Source organism: Amblyraja radiata, chromosome 4 (assembly GCF_010909765.2).
Source record: "Amblyraja radiata isolate CabotCenter1 chromosome 4, sAmbRad1.1.pri, whole genome shotgun sequence".
Classification (NCBI taxonomy): domain Eukaryota; kingdom Metazoa; phylum Chordata; class Chondrichthyes; order Rajiformes; family Rajidae; genus Amblyraja; species Amblyraja radiata.
This window is the reverse complement of record NC_045959.1, coordinates 116,923,661-116,944,686: the sequence shown is the minus strand read 5'-3', so window position 1 is coordinate 116,944,686 and position 21,026 is coordinate 116,923,661. Positions and strand designations below refer to the sequence as shown.

The 21,026-nt window shown below is 44.0% G+C and overlaps 1 protein-coding gene across 19 annotated transcripts in view; it reads right to left on the bottom strand.

The window, feature by feature from the left end:
• map4 (microtubule associated protein 4) overlaps positions 1 to 21,026 on the bottom strand; it is a 250,747-nt gene that overhangs the window by 9,308 nt on the left and 220,413 nt on the right. For 18 of the 19 annotated variants that reach the window (XM_033020304.1, XM_033020314.1, XM_033020309.1 and 15 more), the window contains 4 exons: positions 12,776 to 12,868; positions 9,873 to 9,957; positions 5,250 to 5,362; positions 1,611 to 1,776 (listed from right to left, as the gene is read on the bottom strand). In XM_033020304.1, coding sequence (XP_032876195.1) covers positions 1,611 to 1,776; positions 5,250 to 5,362; positions 9,873 to 9,957; positions 12,776 to 12,868 — 457 coding nt within the window. The remainder of the gene's footprint in view (positions 1 to 1,610; positions 1,777 to 5,249; positions 5,363 to 9,872; positions 9,958 to 12,775; positions 12,869 to 21,026) is intronic. The other variant, XM_033020324.1, reaches the window with a different exon arrangement.

The following is a 21,026-nucleotide window of genomic DNA, read 5'->3' as shown; positions in this document are numbered from 1 at the left end:
GCGACTAATCCTGAGTGTTTGACCCTCACAAAGGTGGTTCATGCTCTTCATGGCAGCACATGTACACCCTCCTCAAACTCTGCCTCACCCTTCTTGAACTGATTGGAGCAGAATTAGGCCATTTGGCTCATTCAAGTCTACTCCGCCATTCAACCGCGGCTGATCTATCTCTCCCTCCTAACCCCATTCTCCTGCCTTCTCCCCATAACCCCTGACTCCCACACTAATCAAGAATCTATCTATCTCTGCCTTAAAAATATCCACTGACTTGGCCTCCACAGCCTTCTGTGGGAGATGGGGTTTAGTTTAGTCTAGAGATGGAAACAGGCCCTTTGGCCCATCGTGTCCATGCCTGTTCACACCAGTTCCACTCCCTACACACCAGGGGCAATTTACAGAGGGCCAATTAACCTACAAACCCGCACGTCTTTGGGGTGTGGGAGGAAACCGGAGCACCCGGAGTAAAACAACACGGTCACAGGGAGAACTCCACACAGACGGCACCCAAGGTCAGGATCGAGCCCGGGTGTCTGGTGCTGTGAGGTGGCAGCTCTAGCAGCTGCACCACTGTGCTGCCTGGTATGAAAGTATTGAAGGAATGGGTCATGCATCCCTCAGCAGACCATATACAGGACTGCTACAGGTTTATACAATCTCATGCCAAATTCAGTCTCTGCGCTCACTATAACAGGATAACAAGAGCCCCTACACTTTACCATATGCTTTAACCCGAAAATGTCAGGCATAAGGCCGGCTGACTGGTACAGAATCCAATAATGTTGTTAATCTATGGTTACAGTGAGTGGGTGTTGTGGCATTTGCAACACTAAGCAAGTCTGGGAAATAATAAGAATGGAGGCTTTGATGGTATCTGTGCCAAATACTTCAAACAGGCCATTTATATTGTCTGCATCAAATGGGTCCAAGTAATTACACACTTTAATTTAACCTTTCAAATAACAAATAAAGGTTGCCCATTTCTCAGTTAACTGATGCCTATTTTACTTCACATTTTTCAATGGCCCATCTGATAGGTTTGGCATGGGTTAGACAGTATAAAGGCTCCTGCACAATCTGACTCCATGATGGGTAAACTGTGGGCTGGATGAAGAGTAAATCTTCCTGGACTGACTCCCAGGATGAACAAGATGGGGAGGATAGACTTGCACCACACAAAGTAAAACTGCCTGTGTACTATTCCACCAATCCCACACTTTAGGTGAACACGAAAGGTTACGTACAGAATAAAGCTCCCTTTACCCTGTTAAATCAGGATTTTGGATCAGGCACACCACAGATTAGAAGCAATGAGAGCTCTCTCTATGTTATATAAATCAGGTTTGCTACAGAAATAAAGAACTTTGTAAAATCCCATCAATTTTCTACCACTCCAACCCCAACCTCATTTCATCCACTGTGCAAAAAGCCCGTGGCCTTTCAGACCGACATAATGTTGTGACTATAACACGGACAGCAGTGTAGTGGGCTCAAGGTTGACAGTATCCACATCATAGAGGAACATTTGATAACCTACCTGTTGAATACAATTCCCAACTGGTCAATATTTGTCACGAGACCACACAGCCCTTACAGGCCAAGCTTTCACTTACATGTCTCCTGCATTTGTAACTCTTGGCTGAGAGTTTCGTCAGACCCGGCAGGTGGGTCCACCCCTACTCCATTTTGCTGTGTCCCACTCTCAGCTTGTCCTGTCAGATCCCCATTTTCTGGAGCCTGACTGATCGTTGCTGATTCTGATTCTTCTTCACCCTCATTCTAAAAATAAAATCATGGGGTGAGGCCACAATGGTGCATTGTTACAGGAGGGCATGAAATGAAATGCAAAAATACACGCACAAGATTTTAACAAACCTAAAATGTCATGAGTAAAAAGAAAACCAAATGCACTGATGGACTGAGATCAAAACTTGGAAACACACAAGTAGTGCTGGAGGAAGTCAACAGGTCAGGCAGCATCTGTGGAGGGAATAGATAGGCAACAATTCGGGCCGGGACCCTTCTTCAGACTGATTGTAGTCGGGGGGGGGGAAGAGAGGAGGGGTGAGGAAGGGGGAGGAGGGGAGAAGAAACAAAGCGTGGTATGGAAAAGAGGTAGGGTCTGGACTCTGTCCTGCCCCCCACCTCTGTTCCAGTTTTCTTTCCCCTACTGCAATCAGTCTGAAGAAGGGACCCGATCCGAATCGGAATTCAGCAGAAGGCAGGAATCCAGAGGAATTTCCCCACATTATTTTTAAAATTCAGACTCGTTCGAGTGCTCAATGTGGATTACATGGGGCTTGAATATATTTGTATGCCTGGAGATGCCATGGGGAGAGGCAACAGTGCAAAGAGCAAGAAAGACAAGGTAATGAGAAGAGTTGTAACTGAGGAAAGCTAACCTTTCTGTGGCTAACCTAACTGTGGAATTCTTTGCCACAGGAGGCAGCGGAGGCCAAGTCGATGGATATATTTAAGGCAGAGATAGATACAGTGCTGTAATTTCCACATGGTGAAACCAAAATGTATTAAAATGGCCTTTATTAAAATCTGACAATGTGCACTTTAACCACATGTGATTTTTTCTACTACAAATCTCTAATTGTGGAGTACAGAGGCAAATAAATAAATGATGGTCTTTGTCCCAAACATTATGAAGGACACTAGATTCTGAATTAGTATGAGTGTCAAGGGTTATGGGGAGAAGGCAGGAAAATGGGGTTAGGAGGGAGAGATATATCAGCCATGATTGAATGGCAGAGAAATGGCCTAATTCTGCTCCTATCACTTATGACCTTTCACATTTTAGGATGAAGTGGGCCAAGTGTTATGCATTGGGGAAGAGAAATGAAGCAAATGGTAGGAAATATTGTTAATGCTCATTGTTCTAACATAGAGGACGCAAGGTGAAGAAGGAATGTGCAGTCAAGCTATTTGCAGCTGAGGAGGAGCTAGCTCGGTAAAGCTTTAGCAATAGAGACACGAGACATTTGTGACAGAGGAAGGTAAGAATCCATCACTCAAAGTAAAAACATCTTTCAGGAATATTGATAGACTTATGTATGTGAGCACAGGATATGTGAATGAATAGGGTGGGCCTCTCATCTTCAGTCCACCAGTGCATTTTCCTTCCTCATCGTCATCTCAACATCGTAAAGAAACCAATAAAACAAGTCACAAACAAGATCACAATCGAAGGCACACTCTGCGCTCTAACTCCTGAAGTGAAATTAGTGGCACAGATTTGTGCAGAAATACAGAAGAGGGTCACATGGAATGCAATTAAATAAACATAACGACTTAGCACATGAAGATGGTAATATTCCTGAATGCAGAAATTATATTGAGAAGCCAAATATGCAATCAAAAATATTGTACAATGTCTAATGACTGCTTCAATGTTTCATTCATGTAGAAGGATTTCTTGCTTAGGTTTGACTATGTTTGAGTCCTCAGGAACCGTTGCAGCTATTTGGTTGTGTGGGTTTTAATGCCTAAATCCAATAGGTTCTCAGCCACCCAAGTGTCTCACCACTCAGTGTCCCTGGATGGGAATCAGTGGCAAAAATAATGATGACTGTTCTATTTAATCCAGGGTTCTGATGCTGATTAGATTTCTGACTGTACAGACCTTAGGCAATGATAGGTATCAATCACCAAGGGATGCAAATTCAACCAAGAGGTTATCATTCCAGTTTCTGAACTTTTTAGTTTAGTTTAGAGATACAGCATGGGAAACAGGCCCTTCGGCCCACCGAGTCCACGCCGCCCATGGATCACCTGCCCACACCACTTTCACATCCACTCACCACACCAGGAACAATTTACAGAGGTCAATTAGCCTACAAACCCGCACGTCTTTGGGATGTGGGAGGATGCCCACGCGGTCACACGGAGAACGTGCAAACTACACACAGGCTGCACCCAAGGTCAGGATCGCACTTGGGTCTCTAGCGCTGTGATGCAACAGCTCTACCCGCTGCGCCACTGTGCCGTCCTTTAACAGGTAACTGTTACAAGCAGTATGTACGGGTACAAACTGTTACAAGCCCAATGAACAAACAGGGAAAGGCGACTAAAGAACTGATTTCTATTATGAATCAGTCTTGTAGGTCAGGCCGGCGGTTACAACCGTATACCTCCATGACACAAATAAAATAAAATAATTAACTTTTAATAAATCAAATTAGATCAGGGCTATGTCAGTATTAGTTTAGCAATTTAGTTTATGGTGGTGCCTCTGATGAATGCAGTAATTAGTGAATTATCCAACAGCCTCGTAGCCTGCAAGATGTAACATTGTCACAATATAGGTCACTGGGAATCTACAATCAGAAGCACAAGGTGACAATGAAGTGACTGAAGTAGGTGGGACCCTGCCAGAAGGTGATGGAATTTGGACAAAACATCAGACAGGATGCAGTTAGACTCAACAACATCCCGCACTTTCATAACTTCATAAGTTCTAAGTGCAGAATTAAGCCTTTTGGCCGATCAAGTCTACTCCGCCATTCAATCATGGCTGAATTATCTTTCCCTCTGAACCCCATTCTCCTGCCTTCTCCCCATAACTCCTGACACCTGTACTAATCAAGAATTGGTCAATCTCCACCTTAAAAATATCTACTGATTTGCCCTCTCCAGCCTTCCGTGGCAATGAATTCCACAGATTCACCACCATGACTTTGTAATGTCGGCCAAGGCTGCGTCTTTATTTTAAAATAAATTAAAGAGTGGGTTCTGGAGCAAGTGATTACAGGAATTAATATGACATGGGGAAGGGACACGTACGCAAACAGCAGAGTGGAATTTACCACTTGCAACCTGCACTAGTGAGGAAGTCGTATCCATTCTCCAGACATTTGATGATCTGCAGCTCCAAACGCCAGGTCACCTTCCACTATTGCACTCAACTGGGCGTTCTACCTGTCTCAGCATTGTTTAAGAATGGGAGCAGTCAACTGAACTATGTGCAAATCCAGCCCTATCTTCACTCAACATCATTAAACGGCAGAACAGAAAGGGGCTAAGAACGTGTGTGTGGGCTGGAGGAGGTCATCAATAGTTGGAAGCAGACAAGTTGCAAGGACTGCAAGCCCAGAGAGGATAGGGAACAAAGGTAAACACAAATTCTGAAGATGAAACAGGCAACAATATTTTTTGCAGCATTTTCCCTAAAGCAAGTGCGACCGACTGATAGTTCTTTAGCAACAGAGCTGACAGTTTACTCGAGCTTGCTGCCTCTACCTCACCTTCACATTGCCCCCTCCTGGAGTATGGTTGAGGTTGTCCAAGGACCCAATTTTGGATTCGGCTTTGTTTTTGTAATCAGTCTTGCTGCTCTCAATCTTCACATCACCACTGCCTAAAAACAAGTGTGAAGAAAGAATATTACGTGCAAAAATTACAAGATACAAGATACATTTATTTGTTACATGTGCCAGTTGGCACAGTGAAATGTGATCACCATACAGGCATACAATAAAATAAACAACACAACACACGATAGAGTTCAACATAGAATCAAAAGTTTCCCACTGTGAGGGAAGGCACCAAAGTCAGTCTCTTCCTCTGATGTTCACCCGTGGTCGGGATCTCCACAGGCAGCCTGCCACTCAGGCCCCGCTCACCGGGGATGTTGGAACTCCGACGTCGGGACTGGAGGCCAACCTCAGCGGCTTGGATCTCCAAAACGGTCGCCACTTCCCACCGGAGTCTGCAGCTCCCGACTGCTTGCTTGATATGATTCAATTGACAGGACAGTGGTGGAGAGAGTTAAAACCTTCAAATTCCTGGGCATGTATATCTCTCTCTGAAGATATGTCTTGGACCCAAGCACACTGATACAATCATAAATAAAGGCCATCAACAAATACCTCTATTTCCTTAGACGATTGAGTATGTCAGTATGTCGATGAATATTCTCTTGAACTTCTACAGTTGTATGGTAGAGAGAATATTGACTGGTTGCATCACGGCCTTGTTCGGTAACTCGAATGCACAGTTACAAAGAAGATTGCAAAAAATGGTGGACACTGCCCAGTCCATCAAGGGTACTGACCTCCCCACCATCGAAGGGATCTACAGGAGTTGTTGCCTCAAAACGGCAGCTAGCATCATCAGAGACCCACACCATCCTGGCCACGCTCTCATTTTTGACTTTGCACTATTATTGTTTATTTATTTATCTGTGTGTGTGTGTGCGTGTGTCTATATACACACACACATACATATTGAACTTTTTTGTTGTTTATTATTGGTTTTACAAAGTATTGTGTTGACATATCTGTTGTGCCGCTGAAAGTAAGAATTTCATTGTTCTGTTTTGAGCCATGACAATAAAGGGCCTGTCCCACTTGGGCGACCTAATCCGCAAGTTCTGGCAGGTTTGCCCTCGACTCATACTCGCAGCATGGTCGTCACGAGGTTGTAGGAGGTCTTTGTAACTCTCCTTCATGCTCAAGAGTGGTCGCCGCGTACTCGAGGCCTCAGCAAGGTTGCGGCGGTTTTTTCAATATGTTAAAAAATGCCCGCGAGTAAAAAAAGGTCTTTCCTCGTGTTCCCACGTATCAGAGCCCTCCTCACGTCGTGCTCGGACATCGAGAATGTGTGCACACCCCCAGCGGTAGCCCTCCCTCCAACCTCGCTAGCCAGCGCGCTGGCAGTGTTGTTGTTAGCCAGCGAACTAGGGGTGATGTTGCCCGTCTCAAATTCTACGTAGAAGGATTTCAGGTCTTCAGCTAGGGAGGTGCCGGCACTTCCGGTTGAGAGGGGCCTCTCCGGTAGTTAGTTATAGCCCCTGCCAAAGGTGTCTGGTGTCCTGCTGCTCCATCTGTGACTCCATCCTTTCCCTGTACCTCCTTTTTGCATCTTTCACCGCCCATCGCAGTCGGTAGGACTCTGCTTTGTAGTCGTCCACATTGTCGGATGCCAGGCAGCGGTGCGAGCATTCAAGGCAACGCGAATGGACCTGTCCACCCAGGGTTTTTGATTAGGAAAGATGCTCACCCTTACCGTGGGGACGATGTTATCAGCTATTGTTGCAATGAAGTTCATGACCACTTCTGCGAACTCACTGACGTCACTAGAACTTGCATGGAACATATTCCAGTCGACATTGCTCAGTGCATCTTGCAGCATGGCCTCTGAATGGTCGGACCACCGCTTTACGTCCCTCGTCACTGCCGCTTCCCGTACTATCTGTTGTTTATGCTCTGGCAGCAGGAAAATGGCAGCGTGGTCAGATTTTCCAAAAGGAGGGAGAGAAACAGCCTTGTAGCCTTTCCTGAACGGCGTGTAGCAGTGGTCCAATGTTCTTTCCCCCCTGGTGGCACACGTGATGTGTTGGCAGAAGTTCGGCATGACCTTCTTGAGATTTCACTTATTAAAATCTCCAGCCACCACCATAGCCGCATCCGGGTACTTGTTTTGGTGTTGACATAGCACATCGTGTAGGGCCGATAGTGCCACGTCGGTGTCCGCATGCGGTGGAATGTAGGCAGTTGTGACGATCACTGAGCCGAACTCCCGGGAAAGGTAGAATGGACGGCATGAGATCGTCAGGTGCTCCAGGTCCGGTGAGCAGGAACGAGAAAGTGTCTTAATATCCTAGGGTTGCACCAGTTATTGTTGGTCATGAGCAAACTCCTCCACCCTTGGATTTCCCAGATTCTCCCGTTCTGTCCACACAGAAAACAGTGAAGGACTCGCTGGGCAGATTACCTGATCCGGCACCAGCAGGTCGGTCAGACAGAGGATGTTGCAGTCTCTTATGTCCCGCTGGAATCTGATCCTCGCCCTGAGGTCATCCAGTTTGTTCTCCAGGGATTGGACGCTCGCCAGAAGAATGCTGGGCAGAGGTGGACAGAAGGCTTGGGATCTCAGCCTATTCCGAATCCCCCCCCCACTTACCTCGATGGGAACAACGCTGGATCGGTGAGTACTGTGTTTAAAAAGTCTTCGGTTACGCTGAAGTTTAGTTTTACGAGAGTTTCCCGATCGTACGTTGTTAGTGCTAGTGTATTAGTACTTAGAAATCAACTTAAAATGAACATACAAGTTAAAAAAACGCAGAGTTTCCGCGGAGATCCCACGACGGCGACTGGGCCCGGCCGCGCCATCTTCACCCTTTGGAACAAGTGTGGCATCAAGGAGCTCTGATCAACCTGATCAATGAGCAAAGGGAAAATTCCCCACTATCTGGAGTCATTCTTTGCACAAAGAAAGATGGCAATGGTTGTGGACATCAAGAAACCCAGCATCATGACCACGCTTCTTAAGGCAATGTCTGAGATGCAAACATCTTCAGCTGCTTCATAAACAACCTTCTTCCCATCATAAAGTAATTAATGCTGATGCTGGGGACATGTATACGGATAAGATGGGTTTAGAGGAATATGGGCCAGACGCAGGCTGATGGGACTAGTGTAGATGAGACATCTTTATGGCATGGATGTTGGGCCAAACAGCCTGTTTCTGTGCTGTATGATTGGGCAATGTTCAATTCCAGTTGCAAATGTCGACTGAATGCTGCCACACATTCAGCATGATCTTGTAATTGGCAGGTAACATACCCCCCCCCCCCTACAGAAGTGTCGGGCAAGCACCATCTACAAGGAGAGAGAATCTCATCTCAGCTGCTATTGACATTACAATCCATTGAGTCCACCAATAATCTGGGATCACCAATGACCAAAGCAAAGGATGCACCAGCAATATCCCACAGTGATGAAAGAAAGAACTGTTTATTTTGCTGTTATTGGACGAGGAAGGAATGTTGGCTGGGACATCATCATATTTCCTCCTGAGATTTTGTTTCACAATTCTGAAGCACTTCCATTGTGGCAATATTCCCTTGCACACTCTCAAATCTTGGAATAGATGTGAACCTAAAATCTAGTTGTTTTATTATTGTTACATGTTCCAAGGTGTAGATTGTCAAAGTGTAGATAAAAACAAATTAAGAAACATTCGGACAGGTGCATGGATATGACAGGTTTAGAGAGATATGGGCCAAAAGCAGGCAGGTGGGAATAGTGTAGATGGAGCATGTTCGTCGGCGTGGGCAAGTTGGGCTGAAGAGCCTGTTTCCACGCTGTATGACTAAAAAAAGTGCAAGAGGTGAAATGTGGTATATTGGAAGATCAGAAATTCATCCCTAACATTTGAAAGAACCATTCAGGTGTCAGGTGACTAGTCTTGAGACGTGCTTTCAAGCTTTCGTACCTTCAGCCCAACAGGAGAGGGGAGGGGAGGGGAGAGAATGACAGGAGTGGGAGTAGTTGTTGATTGTGTTGGTTGCTTTCCCAAGACAAAGTGGTGTTGAAGGAGTCGATGGGAGGTGTAGCTGATTTGCGTTGACAACTCTTCAGTTTCTTGGAGTCTTGGGCAGAATAGTTGCCATACCAGCTTGATGCATCCTGAGAAGACTCTTTCTAAGGTGCATCTGTGGGAAATGGTTAGCATCATTAAAGACATGCCCAATCTCCTGAGCCTTCTGAGAAGTAGAGGTGTGCTTTCCAGACTGGATGGATTTAGCCAAATGATATTTGTACCTAGGAACTTGAAGCTCTTGACCATCTCCATTGACATAATCTGCATTTTAGATGAGATCATAACCCCAGGCTGTTTCTATGGGCTTAGGTACATGTTAAGGATCCTAGGCCTTTGTTCAAAGATGACCAGAGAATTCTGTTCTGACTGACATTCGTTCCACAACTGTGTTCACGACAACATATTAAAATACGATATTATAATATTAACATATTAAAAGTCATCATCTCACAATGTAATGATATTGTTCTTAAAAATATTGGCTGCCTAAATGCAATTTTCAATGTTCAAGTTCAGGGTGATGTTGAATTTGCCGGTAATACCTGCTTTGTGTTTCAGATTGGTCTTGGACCCACACTTTGATGCTGCTCGACTCGGTTCCACTACTTTGGTTTTTGGAATTTGCACCTATGATTACAAAGATTTAAAAAAACAAAAGTTTATCATTTTCAATAATTTTAAGGCGAATGGGAATTGCATCTGCAACTAGGGGTTCATTAATGTAGATTAAATATTACTTTGTTTAAAATGAAAGATTCAGATTTCCAACTAAGCCAGGTAACCAGCCCAAAGTGATACGTGTAACCACTAGAGACCCTTTAGGAACGACAATGTTTGTACACACACACACAAAACATTTTAATTGGGTGGCATGGTGCCATAGTGGTAAAGTTGCTGTCTTACAACGGCAGAGACCCGGGTTTGGTCCTGACTACAGGTGCGGTCTGTACGGAGTTTATACGTTCTCCCCGTGACCATGTGGGTTTTCCATGGGTGCTTCAGTTTCCTCCCACATCTCCAAAGATGTAAAGGTTTGTAGATTAATTGGCTTTGGTAATGATTGCAAATTTTCTCTTGTGGGTAGCATAGTGCTAGTGCATGGAGTGATCGCTAGTCGGCGAGGAATCGATGGGCCGATGGGCCTGTTTCCGCACTGTATCACTAAACTAAACACACAGTTCTCCTACCACATGATCGCTGTGTTCCTAAGAAAACTGGTGTTAGAAAATAGCATGATTAAAACAACTATGTCAATGGGAAAATGCGGTTAGGGGCTACAGAGTTTACATTTGCAATAACAAAGTTATTTTTCTTTACAGGATTTTCAAAAATAAAGGTCTTTTTAATACTATTAGTTTCATGTTGCGACCGCAACCTAAAAATAATAAAGGCTGTTTGTTATAGAGTTTCATTGCATAAGTGTCATTAGACTCAATTGCTTGTTAAATTCAAAAAGCCTCCTGCGGTGAAAGTAGTGCTGGTGTTTATAATTGACAATTGTGTCTGATTACCTTGGGGAGTCAATGCGTTTTTCCTCCAAGGCAGCTTTTATTAGAACATAGAACTGTAGAGCACAGGAATAGGCCCTTTGGACTATGATGTCCGTGTCGATGCCAAGACCATATCTTATCTGCCATTTCCATTCATTCCCTGCACATTATTGTTTGTTTGTTTTTTATGTGTATGTATATGTGTGTATATACATCGGCGGCATCTCCGACTCCGGGCTGGGCTGGGTCTCTGACGCCAGGCTACTTGGGGCGGGACTGCTTGGGGCGGGGCCAGGCTGGGCTGCTTGGGGCGGGGCTGGGCTGCTTCGGGTCCCTCCGAAAGTCCGGTTGGAAACCTCCGCCAGCCATCCTCAGCTCCAGTAAAGATGCGATGGCGCAGGAAGGGGCGGACCGCCCCGGGGAGTGACAGGGGAAGAGACTAATCCGCGCGGCGCTGACTGGCAGGAGAAGAGTCGATCTGCGCACACGCGGTTTTTAAACCTCGCTAACATTTACAACATTCAACCGATCGTAACGAAACTTGGTGCAATCGCAGCATAGGAGAACGGTGAGTAAACTGGCGAAAAATCGTAGCGCTATCAGAAACCGTTTTTGCACAAATAGAATGACCGGCAAACCGGAAGATAACAAGATCAGAGTTTCAGTTATGTATAGATAGATGCCTTCTAGCATTTGGCATTTGCACCCTGTGGAAAATATTGCAACTGTCTATTCTATCCAGATAAAACAATCCACATTTGTCCAACAGCTCATTTAGATAATACTCTCTAACCAACTCAGCATTCTGGTAACCTACTTCTGCACCCTTCAAAGCCTTCACATCCTTCCTGTAATGGGCACCCAGAACTGAATCTAATTCTCAAATTCCAGCTGAACCAAAGTTCTATCAAGCTGCAACATACTCAATGTCCTGACCAATAAAGGCAAGCACACCTCTTATCCACTTGTATTATCACTTTCAGGGATTTATGCCCAAGATCCCTTTATACATCAATGCTGTTAAGGGCTTTGCTAAGATTAATTTCTAAGATTAATTCTAAGATCTAATTCTAAGATAGACACAAAAAGTTGAAGTAACAGTCAGACAGCATCTCTGGAGAAAAGGAATAGGTGACATTTTGGGTCGAGACCCTACTTCAGACCATTAATTCTGCTTGCCAATCTCTAAAGTAACTTCTAAGTAGTTCTTTAGTTCCTGATTGAAATCATGTTATTATTACCAACTAGACCCGTGTAATACAGATGGTTGGACAGACTCGAATTGTTTTCTCTGGACCTGATAGAAGTATATAAAACGATGATAGGCATCGATAGGCTAAACAATCAGGAGCTTTTTTCCAGGGTGGAAATATCAAAGACTAGAGGGCATAGCTTTAAGGTGCGAGGGACAAAGTTTAATGAAGATGTGCAGGGCAAGGTTTTTTTTTTACACAGAGGGTGGTGGGTGCCTGCAACATGCTGCTGAGGGTGGTGGTGGAGGCAGATACGATAGTGGCATTTGAGAGACTTTTGGATAGGCACATGAATATGCATGGGATAGAAGGTTATGGATTATTTGCAGACAGATAAGAGATAGCCTTGGCATCATGTTCAGCACAGACGTTGTGGGCCGAAGGGTCTGTTCCTATCTATGTTCTATATGTCAGACATTCACAATGCGTGAAAAAATACAGAATTATAGATTCTTCCTTTTCAAATATGCAGGTGATCAACAGGGTGCACTTTGAATTGTATAAATATTAAGATGAGGTTTCAATTCTGTCACTGGTAGTGATTAATTGTAATTAATTGCAGATAATAAATGATCCTACATTATAGCTGGTTCTGCTTTTTGTAGGTGCTACATTTCCCTAGATTACTAATAGACGAAATAAGCTTCATGCTAGCAATGCACAGAAGATTAATGTGAAGGGAATCAAAAAGGCACTACTTACATTGCCTCCACCAGGCATGTGCTTAATATTATCCTTCGAGCCACACTTGGACTGCACATGGCTGTAGTCAACCTTTTTGTTCAGAATCTGGACCTAAGACACATCGGGACAAATCGATTCTGGATCAGTTTTCTTTTCAATAAAAAATTTCAAGGCATTGTTGAGACTTTTCTGTTACATTTGTCACAAAGCTCAAGATCAATACCCTCGAGAAGAAGAAAACCGTTCATACATTACAACTTGATCGACAGCTTTCCTAGTGTAGGACCTGATGATTATTATGTTTAGGGGCAAAATCCTAATGCCTTTGTAAGGGCCAGAACAAAAATGGAAATAACACTATATTGTTGCAGCATAGGTTTATTCAAAATGTAATTTGCCACGGCCAGTTTGGCGATTGCCTCCTAGTTCAGGTTTATAGATGGCCACACCAGCCTGAAGATAGACACAAAGTGTTACTGTAACACAACGGGACAGGCAGCATCTCCGGAGAGAAGGAATGGGTGACGTTTCGGATCGAAACCCTTCTTCACCCGAAACACCATCCATTCCTTCTCTTCAGAGATGCTGCCTGTCCCTCTGAGGTACTCCAGCACTTTGTGTCTATCTTCGGTTTAAACCAGCATCTGCAGTTCCTTACTACACACGCCAGCCTGGCCATGCGCGCAATTCGCTTGTGCCAGTGGGAAGAAGATATAGGAGTTTGAAAACTGTAACATCCAGGTTCAGAAGCAGTTTTTTCCCTACAACCATCAGCAAATCAGTGTAACACTACAATCTCCAAATAGGCTCTGAACTATATAGACCTTATTTTTGACTTTGACTGCAGTATTATTGTTTACTTACATGTCTGTTTATTTACCTATATATATTGAACTTTTTTTGTTGATTGTGACAGGTTTTACAGACCACTATGTTTACATATCTGTTGTGCTGCTGCAAGTAAGAATTTCATTGTATCATTTGGGGTCATATGACAATAAAAATCTTGACTTCATAAGATCATAATTGATAGGAGCAGAATTAGGCCATTCAATAGACAATAGACAATAAGTGTAGGAGTAGGCCATTCGGCCCTACAAGCCAGCACCGCCATTCAATGTGATCATGGCTGATCATCCCCAATCAGTACCCCGTTCCTGCCTTCTCCCCATATCCCCTGACTCCGCTATCTTTAAGAGCCCTATCTAGCTCTCTCTTGAAAGTATCCAGAGAACCGACCTCCACCGCCCTCTGAGGCAGAGAATTCCACAGACTTGTTTCCTCGTCTCCGTTCTAAATTTCTTACTTCTTATTCTTAAACTGTGGCCCCTGGTTCTGGACTCCCCCAACATCTGGAACATGTTTCCTGCCTTTAGCATGTCCAAGCCCTTAACAATCTTATACGTTTCAATGAGATATCCTCTCATCCTTCTAAATTCCAGAGTATACAAGCCCAGCCGCTCCATTCTCTCAGCATATGACAGTCCCGCCATCCCGGGAATTAACCTTGTGAACCTACGCTGCACTCCCTCAATAGCAAGAATGTCCTCCCTCAAATTTGGAGACCAAAACTGCACACAATACTCCAGGTGTGGTCTCACTAGGACCCTGTACAACTGCAGAAGGACCTATTTGCTCCTATACTCAACTCCTCTTGTTAAGAAGGCCAACATGCCATTCGCTTTCTTCACTCCCTGCTGTACCTGCATTCGGCCCTTCAAGTCTACTCCGCCATTCAATCATGGCTGATCTATCCCTCCCTCCTAACCCCGATCTCCTGCCTTCTCCCCATAACTTTTGGCACGGATATTAATCAAGAATCTATCTATCTCTGCCTTAAAAATATCCACTGACTTGGCCTCCACAGCTCTCTGTGGCAATGAGTTCCACAGATTAACTACCCTCTGAGTAAAGAAGTCCCTCCTCACCTCCTTTCTAAAAGAGAGCCCTTTAAACCTGAGGCTGTGACCTCTGGTCCCAGACTCTCCCACCAGTGTAAACATCCTCTCCACATCCACTCTATCTGTGCCTTTCATTATTCTGTAAGTTTTAATGAGGTCCCCCCTCAACCTTCTAAACTCCAGCGAGTACAGGCCCAGTGCTGTCAAACGCTCATCATATATTAACCCACTCATTCCTGAAATCATTCTTGTAAACCTCCTCTGGGCCCTCTCCAGAGCCAGCACATCCTTCCTCAGATATGGGGCCTAAATTTGCTCACAGTACACCAAATGAGGCCTGACCAGCGCCTTATAGAGCCTCAGATTCTCCTCATCTCCTTCCTAAAAGATGTCCTTTAATTCTGAGGCTATGACCTCTAGTTCTAGACTCTCCCACCAGTGGAGGCATCCTCTCCACCACTCTATCACTATTCTGTATGTTTCAATGAGGTCCCCCCTCATTCTTCTAAACTCCAGCGACTACAGGCCCAGTGCCAACAAACACTCATCATACATTAACCTAATTCCTGCGATCATACTTGTAAACCTCCTCTGGACCCTCTCCAGAACCAACATAACATCCGTCCTCAGATATGGGGCACAAAATTGCTCACAATAGTCAAATGCGGCCTGACCAGTGCCTTATAGAGCCTTACTATTACATCCCGGTTTTTGTATACAAGCCCTCTCAAAATAGATATTAGCATTGTGTTTGCTTTCTTTAGATTAACTTGTAGATTAACTTTTTGGGAATTTTGCACCAGCCCTCCCAAGTCCCTTTGCACCTCTGATGTATCTCCCCATTCAGAAAATAGTCTCCACCTTTATTCCTACTATCAAAATGCATGACTCCACACTTTGCTACACTATATTCCATCGGCCACTTCTCTGCCCACTCTCCCAACCTATCCATGTCATTCTGCAGAGTTCCTGCTTTCTCTACACTACCTGCCCCTCCACCTATTTTCATATCATCTGCAAACTTGGCCACAAAGCCTTCAATCCCCCTCATCCAAATCATTAATATACAATAATCAATATAATTGAATCCTTGGCTCCCATTTAGGATTGCCTCTGAATTATTTACATCTAGGAATGCCTTATCTGGCTGTGTTGAGATTCAGGCTCCACTCTTCCTGTATTCATACCAACATGAACATAGAATCCTTCTCGCAAAGCAATTCTTCTCTCTTTTATCTATGATGTCATACAGTAACAGATGCGGTTCAGGTAATTTGTTTACTTCTGTTAGCTTGAAGCAAATATCAGGGCTAGAGTGTGCAAACACTGTGCAAACACTGCACTTAGCAAAAGGGTAACGCTATACATTGTGGAAAGGCACAAACAGACATCACCAAGGGAAAGGTGCCCAAACTGAGAGTGAAGATGAGGAGAGACTGATTCACTTGTCCATTAGATGAGTACAGCAATGCTGGAGATGGCTTTATTATGAAGAAAAGAAAGAAGGTTGGCTTGTTTATCTGCTGTGATGGATCTAGAATGCCATGGCAACCTTTAGCCAGATCATTAAACTTGGCCAATGACCAAGACAACATTTCTCACCTATGAAACGCATCGCATTATTGTTTGAAGTTTGCCTACATTAAATCTCAGGTCAGGGGGAGTTCCCATGTAACCCCGTGCTACCTGCTCCATGGTCGGATAGTCGGCGACTAAACCGTCTCCCCCACCTGGTTTGCCAGGTGAGGAGGGGGCTGTGGACCCCCAGCAGGACCAAAAACAAGACCTGTCAAAGGGCGGATGAGCTGCTAGCGAGCCAACGGCCATCCTCACTTCAGTAGAAGTTGCGGTCAATGTCGTACATAGCACTGTAAGGCACCGTGCCCGTTGACGTTTTCAACTATGATGATGATGATACATGACATCTATTCTGGACAATGCAGTAGCATTGCAGCTGTTTCATAGTCTCAGCAACCCAGGTTCAAAGCTGATCTCCGATCTTCTCTGCAGAGTTTCTACTTTCCCCTGTAACTATGTAGGCATCCACCTTGTGCCATTTCCTCCCACATCCTAGCAATGTGCAGGTTGTTGGCAACTGTAAATGACCCCCAGTGTAGGTGGCTGGTGGCAGTATCGCTGATAGATCGTTAATGACATGTGAGAGAACAGGTTACAGAGGAATGTGGGGATAAAGGCAGTCTCGATAGGCTTAATATTCAGTGCAGTTTCAGTTTAGTTTATTGTCACGTGTACCGAGGTACAGTGAAAAGCTTCCGTTGCGTGCTATCCAGTAAGCGGAAAGACAATACAAGATTACAATCGAGCCATTGACAGTGTACAGATACATGATAAGGGAATAACATTTAGTGCAAGGTGAAGCCAGCAAAGTCCGAATCAAGGATAGTCCGAGGATCACCAATGAGGTAGATAGTAGTTCAGGACCACTCTCTAGTTGTGGTATCCACCCTCTATGTTGTAAGGACATATGAATAATGATTGCTGCCTTTCTGGAATACAGTAAAAGAGACCTGACAGATGATAATTGTCATGAGCTCAAGCTACACTCATCTTTTAGTCGGATGTATGGAAATAGTCTTCCTGGCAGTTTCCCACCTCAACTTATTTTCTGGATGATTGACGACTATTGCAGCTGCTCTCCTACACCCAGAGGGCTTAAAAGCATCATTATTTTGCTGCCAATTTTAGTTCGTTTATTGTTACGTACCGAGGTACAGTGAAATGCTTTTTGTTGCATGCTATCCAGTCAGCGTTAAGACTATACATGACTGCAATTGAGCTGTCCACAAAGGGAATAACATTTAGTGCAAGATAGAGTCGAGTGTTAGGATAATAATTAAGACATAATAGCAGTTATCAGAGGACATCGCTGTAGATTTTGTGACTGGGGGAAATAGAGTTGTGGAGTCACAGGGGAAGGACTGTAAAATGCTTAAGAAGGAACTGCAGATGCTGGAAAATCAAAGGTAGACAAAAGTGCTGGAGAAACTCAGCGGGTGCAGCAGCATCTATGGAGTGAAGGAAATAGGCAACATTTCGGGCCGAAACCCTTCTTCAGACCGTAAATGCTTCCATTTGCAAACTGGAGGTATTTCTGATGGGAAAATATAATTGATGAATATGTTAAAAAGATGGACAATGGATCTACGGTTTAAAAACAGATATGTGTCAATATTTTCCTGATAGGTTCATAAAATGTCACTTCAGATCTCTGATTATTGAGAGCTCTCTCCAGGCATAACCCACCTTCACCCTAAATATATCTTGTCTGTGCCAAATATACACGGCACTGACAGTTCAGTGAGAAGATCATGAAATTGAAGGATACAGTGCGGTAAGCAATGACGCAGCTGAATGTTAAATGCATCAGTTACAATCGGAGCAGATTCCATCACTATCCCGCCTCTGAAATATAACGTGGCTTCCAAGGTGCCATCTGGATAATCTCTCTCTCCTTCCCCTCCCCCAAATCAGAGACAGACGAGGAAGAGCAAGGCAGGTCTGTCCCCTTCAATCACTCTAACACGTGACCGGCTATGCACTAACAGACCCAACCCTGAAAATTCACTAGCAAATGTTAACTGCACCATTCAGAAACATTCCATCAGAAACAACATTTTTTTTTTTTTTAAAGCTTTATGGTAAGGATATCATTTAATTTTCTTTCATTGCATCGGTTAAAAGAACAATTATTGCCAAAGAGCTCAATCCGATCACAAAATACAAACTCCATCATCTTTGTCTCCTCTCGGTCTAATTTATGCTCTCAGATAAAGGACTGCAGCAACTGGATCATCAGCCCGAGCCTTCAAGGAACAGATAGCGAGCTGTCTGCTCAGTGTCAATTCTGCTAATTAACCTTAATCAGTGCAATCGGCATGCCATCCTTGTGCGAAAGGAACCATGTAGGGAACAGAAATTATAGAGTGGTTCAGCACTAAAGGCAGTTTGCATCCCATTAAGTATGCAACAGAAGCAATCTCTGTGTAAACATGTTTGAAAATAACACATCATATTTACAGAGCAATTCTGGGATCCTGGGTCTTATAAACAAGAATGGAGTAATAGAATCGGGAAGTTATGTATTCCTGTTGCAAGTAAGAATTTCATTGTTCTGTTGTCAGTACATATGACAATTAAACACGGTAGACACAAAATGCTGGTGTAACTCAGAGGGTCAGGCAACATCTCTGGAGAAAAGCAATAGGTGAAGTTTTGGGTTGGGACCCTTCTTTCATAGAAACATAGAAAATAGGTGCAGGAGTAGGCCATTCGGCCCTTCGAGCCTGCACCGCCATTCAATATGATCATGGCTGATCATCCAACTCAGTATCCTGTACCTGCCTTCTCTCCATACCCCCTGATCCCTTTAGCCTAAAGGGCCACATCTAACTCCCTCTTAAATATAGCCAATGAACTGTGGCCTCAACTACCTTCTGTGGCAGAAAATTCCAGAGATTCACCACTCTGTGTGAAAAATGTTTTCCTCATCTCGCCCTAAAATATTTCCCCCTTATCCTTAAACTGTGACCCCTTGTTCTGGACTTCCCCAACATCGGGAACAATCTTCCTGCATCTAGCCTGTCCAACCCCTTAAGAATTTTGTAAGTTTCTATAAGATCCCCCCTCAATCTTCTAAATTCTAGCGAGTACAAGCCAAGTCTATCCAGTCTTTCTTCATATGAAAGTCCTGACATCCCAGGAATCAGTCTGGTGAACCTTCTTCAGACACTTCTTCAGACTTGAATGCTTCCACAACCTTCTATGGCAAGAATGTCTTTCCTCAGATTAGGAGACCAAAACTGTACGCAAAACTTTCGACCCCAAACATCACATATTCTTTGTCTCCAGAGAGGCAGTCTGGACCGCTGAGTTATTCCAGCATTTTGTGTCTATCTTCAGTGTAAACCAGCATCTGCAATTCCTCCCTGACAATTAAACACTCTTGATTTTTTTTTAAATCACTTGTTTGGCCCAGCAGCATTGTTTCTAGTTCTATTCACCATGCTTCAGAAAGATAATTACGTCGTAAGTGATAGGAGTAGAATTAGGCCATTTGGCCCATCTAGTCTACTCCGCCATTCAGTCATGTCTGATCTGTCTCTCTCTCCTAACCCCATTCTCCTGCCTTCTCCCCATAACCTCTGACACCCGTACTAATCACGAATCTCTGACAAAAATATCCACTGATGGCCTCCACAGCCTTCTGTTGCAAAGAATTCCACAGATTCACCACCCTCTGACTAAAGAAATCTCCTTCCTAAAGGAACGTTCTTTAATTCTGAGGCTATGACCTCTGGTACTAGACTCTCCCACTAGTGTAAACATCCTCTCCATATCCACTCTACCCAAGCCTCTATCCATGTGCTGGCTTTGGAGATTCTTGAGAAAAGGTTTCCTTGAATGCTGAAGGTAGACACAAAATGCTGGAGTAACTCAGCGGACAGGCAGCATCTCTGGAGAGAAGGAATGGGTGACCTTTTGGCTCGAGACCCTTCTTCAAACTTGAATGCTTCCAGGTGTTACAGGTTAAAACTAGATGGGTAGTTTGGGGGAAACATTGATTGTTCTCCTTAGGGGAAACCGGGAGAGTTGGAAAAAAAGAGAAATTTGTAAATAAAGCAAAATTCTTTCAACTGCATGCAATATGGTTAATGTCGGTGGTACACAAAAATGCTGGAGAAACTCAGCGGGTGCAGCAGCATCTATGGAGCGAAGGAGATAGGCATCGTTTCGGGCCGAAACCCTTCTTCAGACTGATAGGGGGACAGATGTCGGCACAGATTGAAGGCGATTGTCACAAAGCTAGAGAAGGGTAAACACTGATTAACGAGTGGTTGGGATTTGGACTCAACAGCAAATTTCAGGAAAGATTTGGGGAAAGTGGAACGCACTGGATGCTGCTTGAAAATAAAACACAGCATAGACTCTGCTGAATGGTTTCTATTTTCTTTGCACAATTTGAGTATAAGTATAACTTACATATAATTAGGCTATTTGGTCCATCAAGTCTACTCTGCCATTCAATCATGGAATCATATGTTATAACAGTTCCATTATGTTTTCCATGCAGCCAGATACTTCTGTCTTTAGCATCGCATAGACAACCAGTCTTTCCAGTTTCAAAGCTGCAACATCTTTCTTGTCACCCTTCCTGAATCCCCTGTACTCAAGAATATTGCACAACTAATCCTTAACTTTTCAGGATAGTTTCAGTTAAAACTACTAAGGGTAGATAGTTGCAAACTATCTTAGTAGTCTTTCTAACTGGATGGCTAATATGGATAGCTACCATTCTGAGTGAGATGTGGAAAGAGCCAAAAACACCTTTTTAATGTCCAAACATTGTC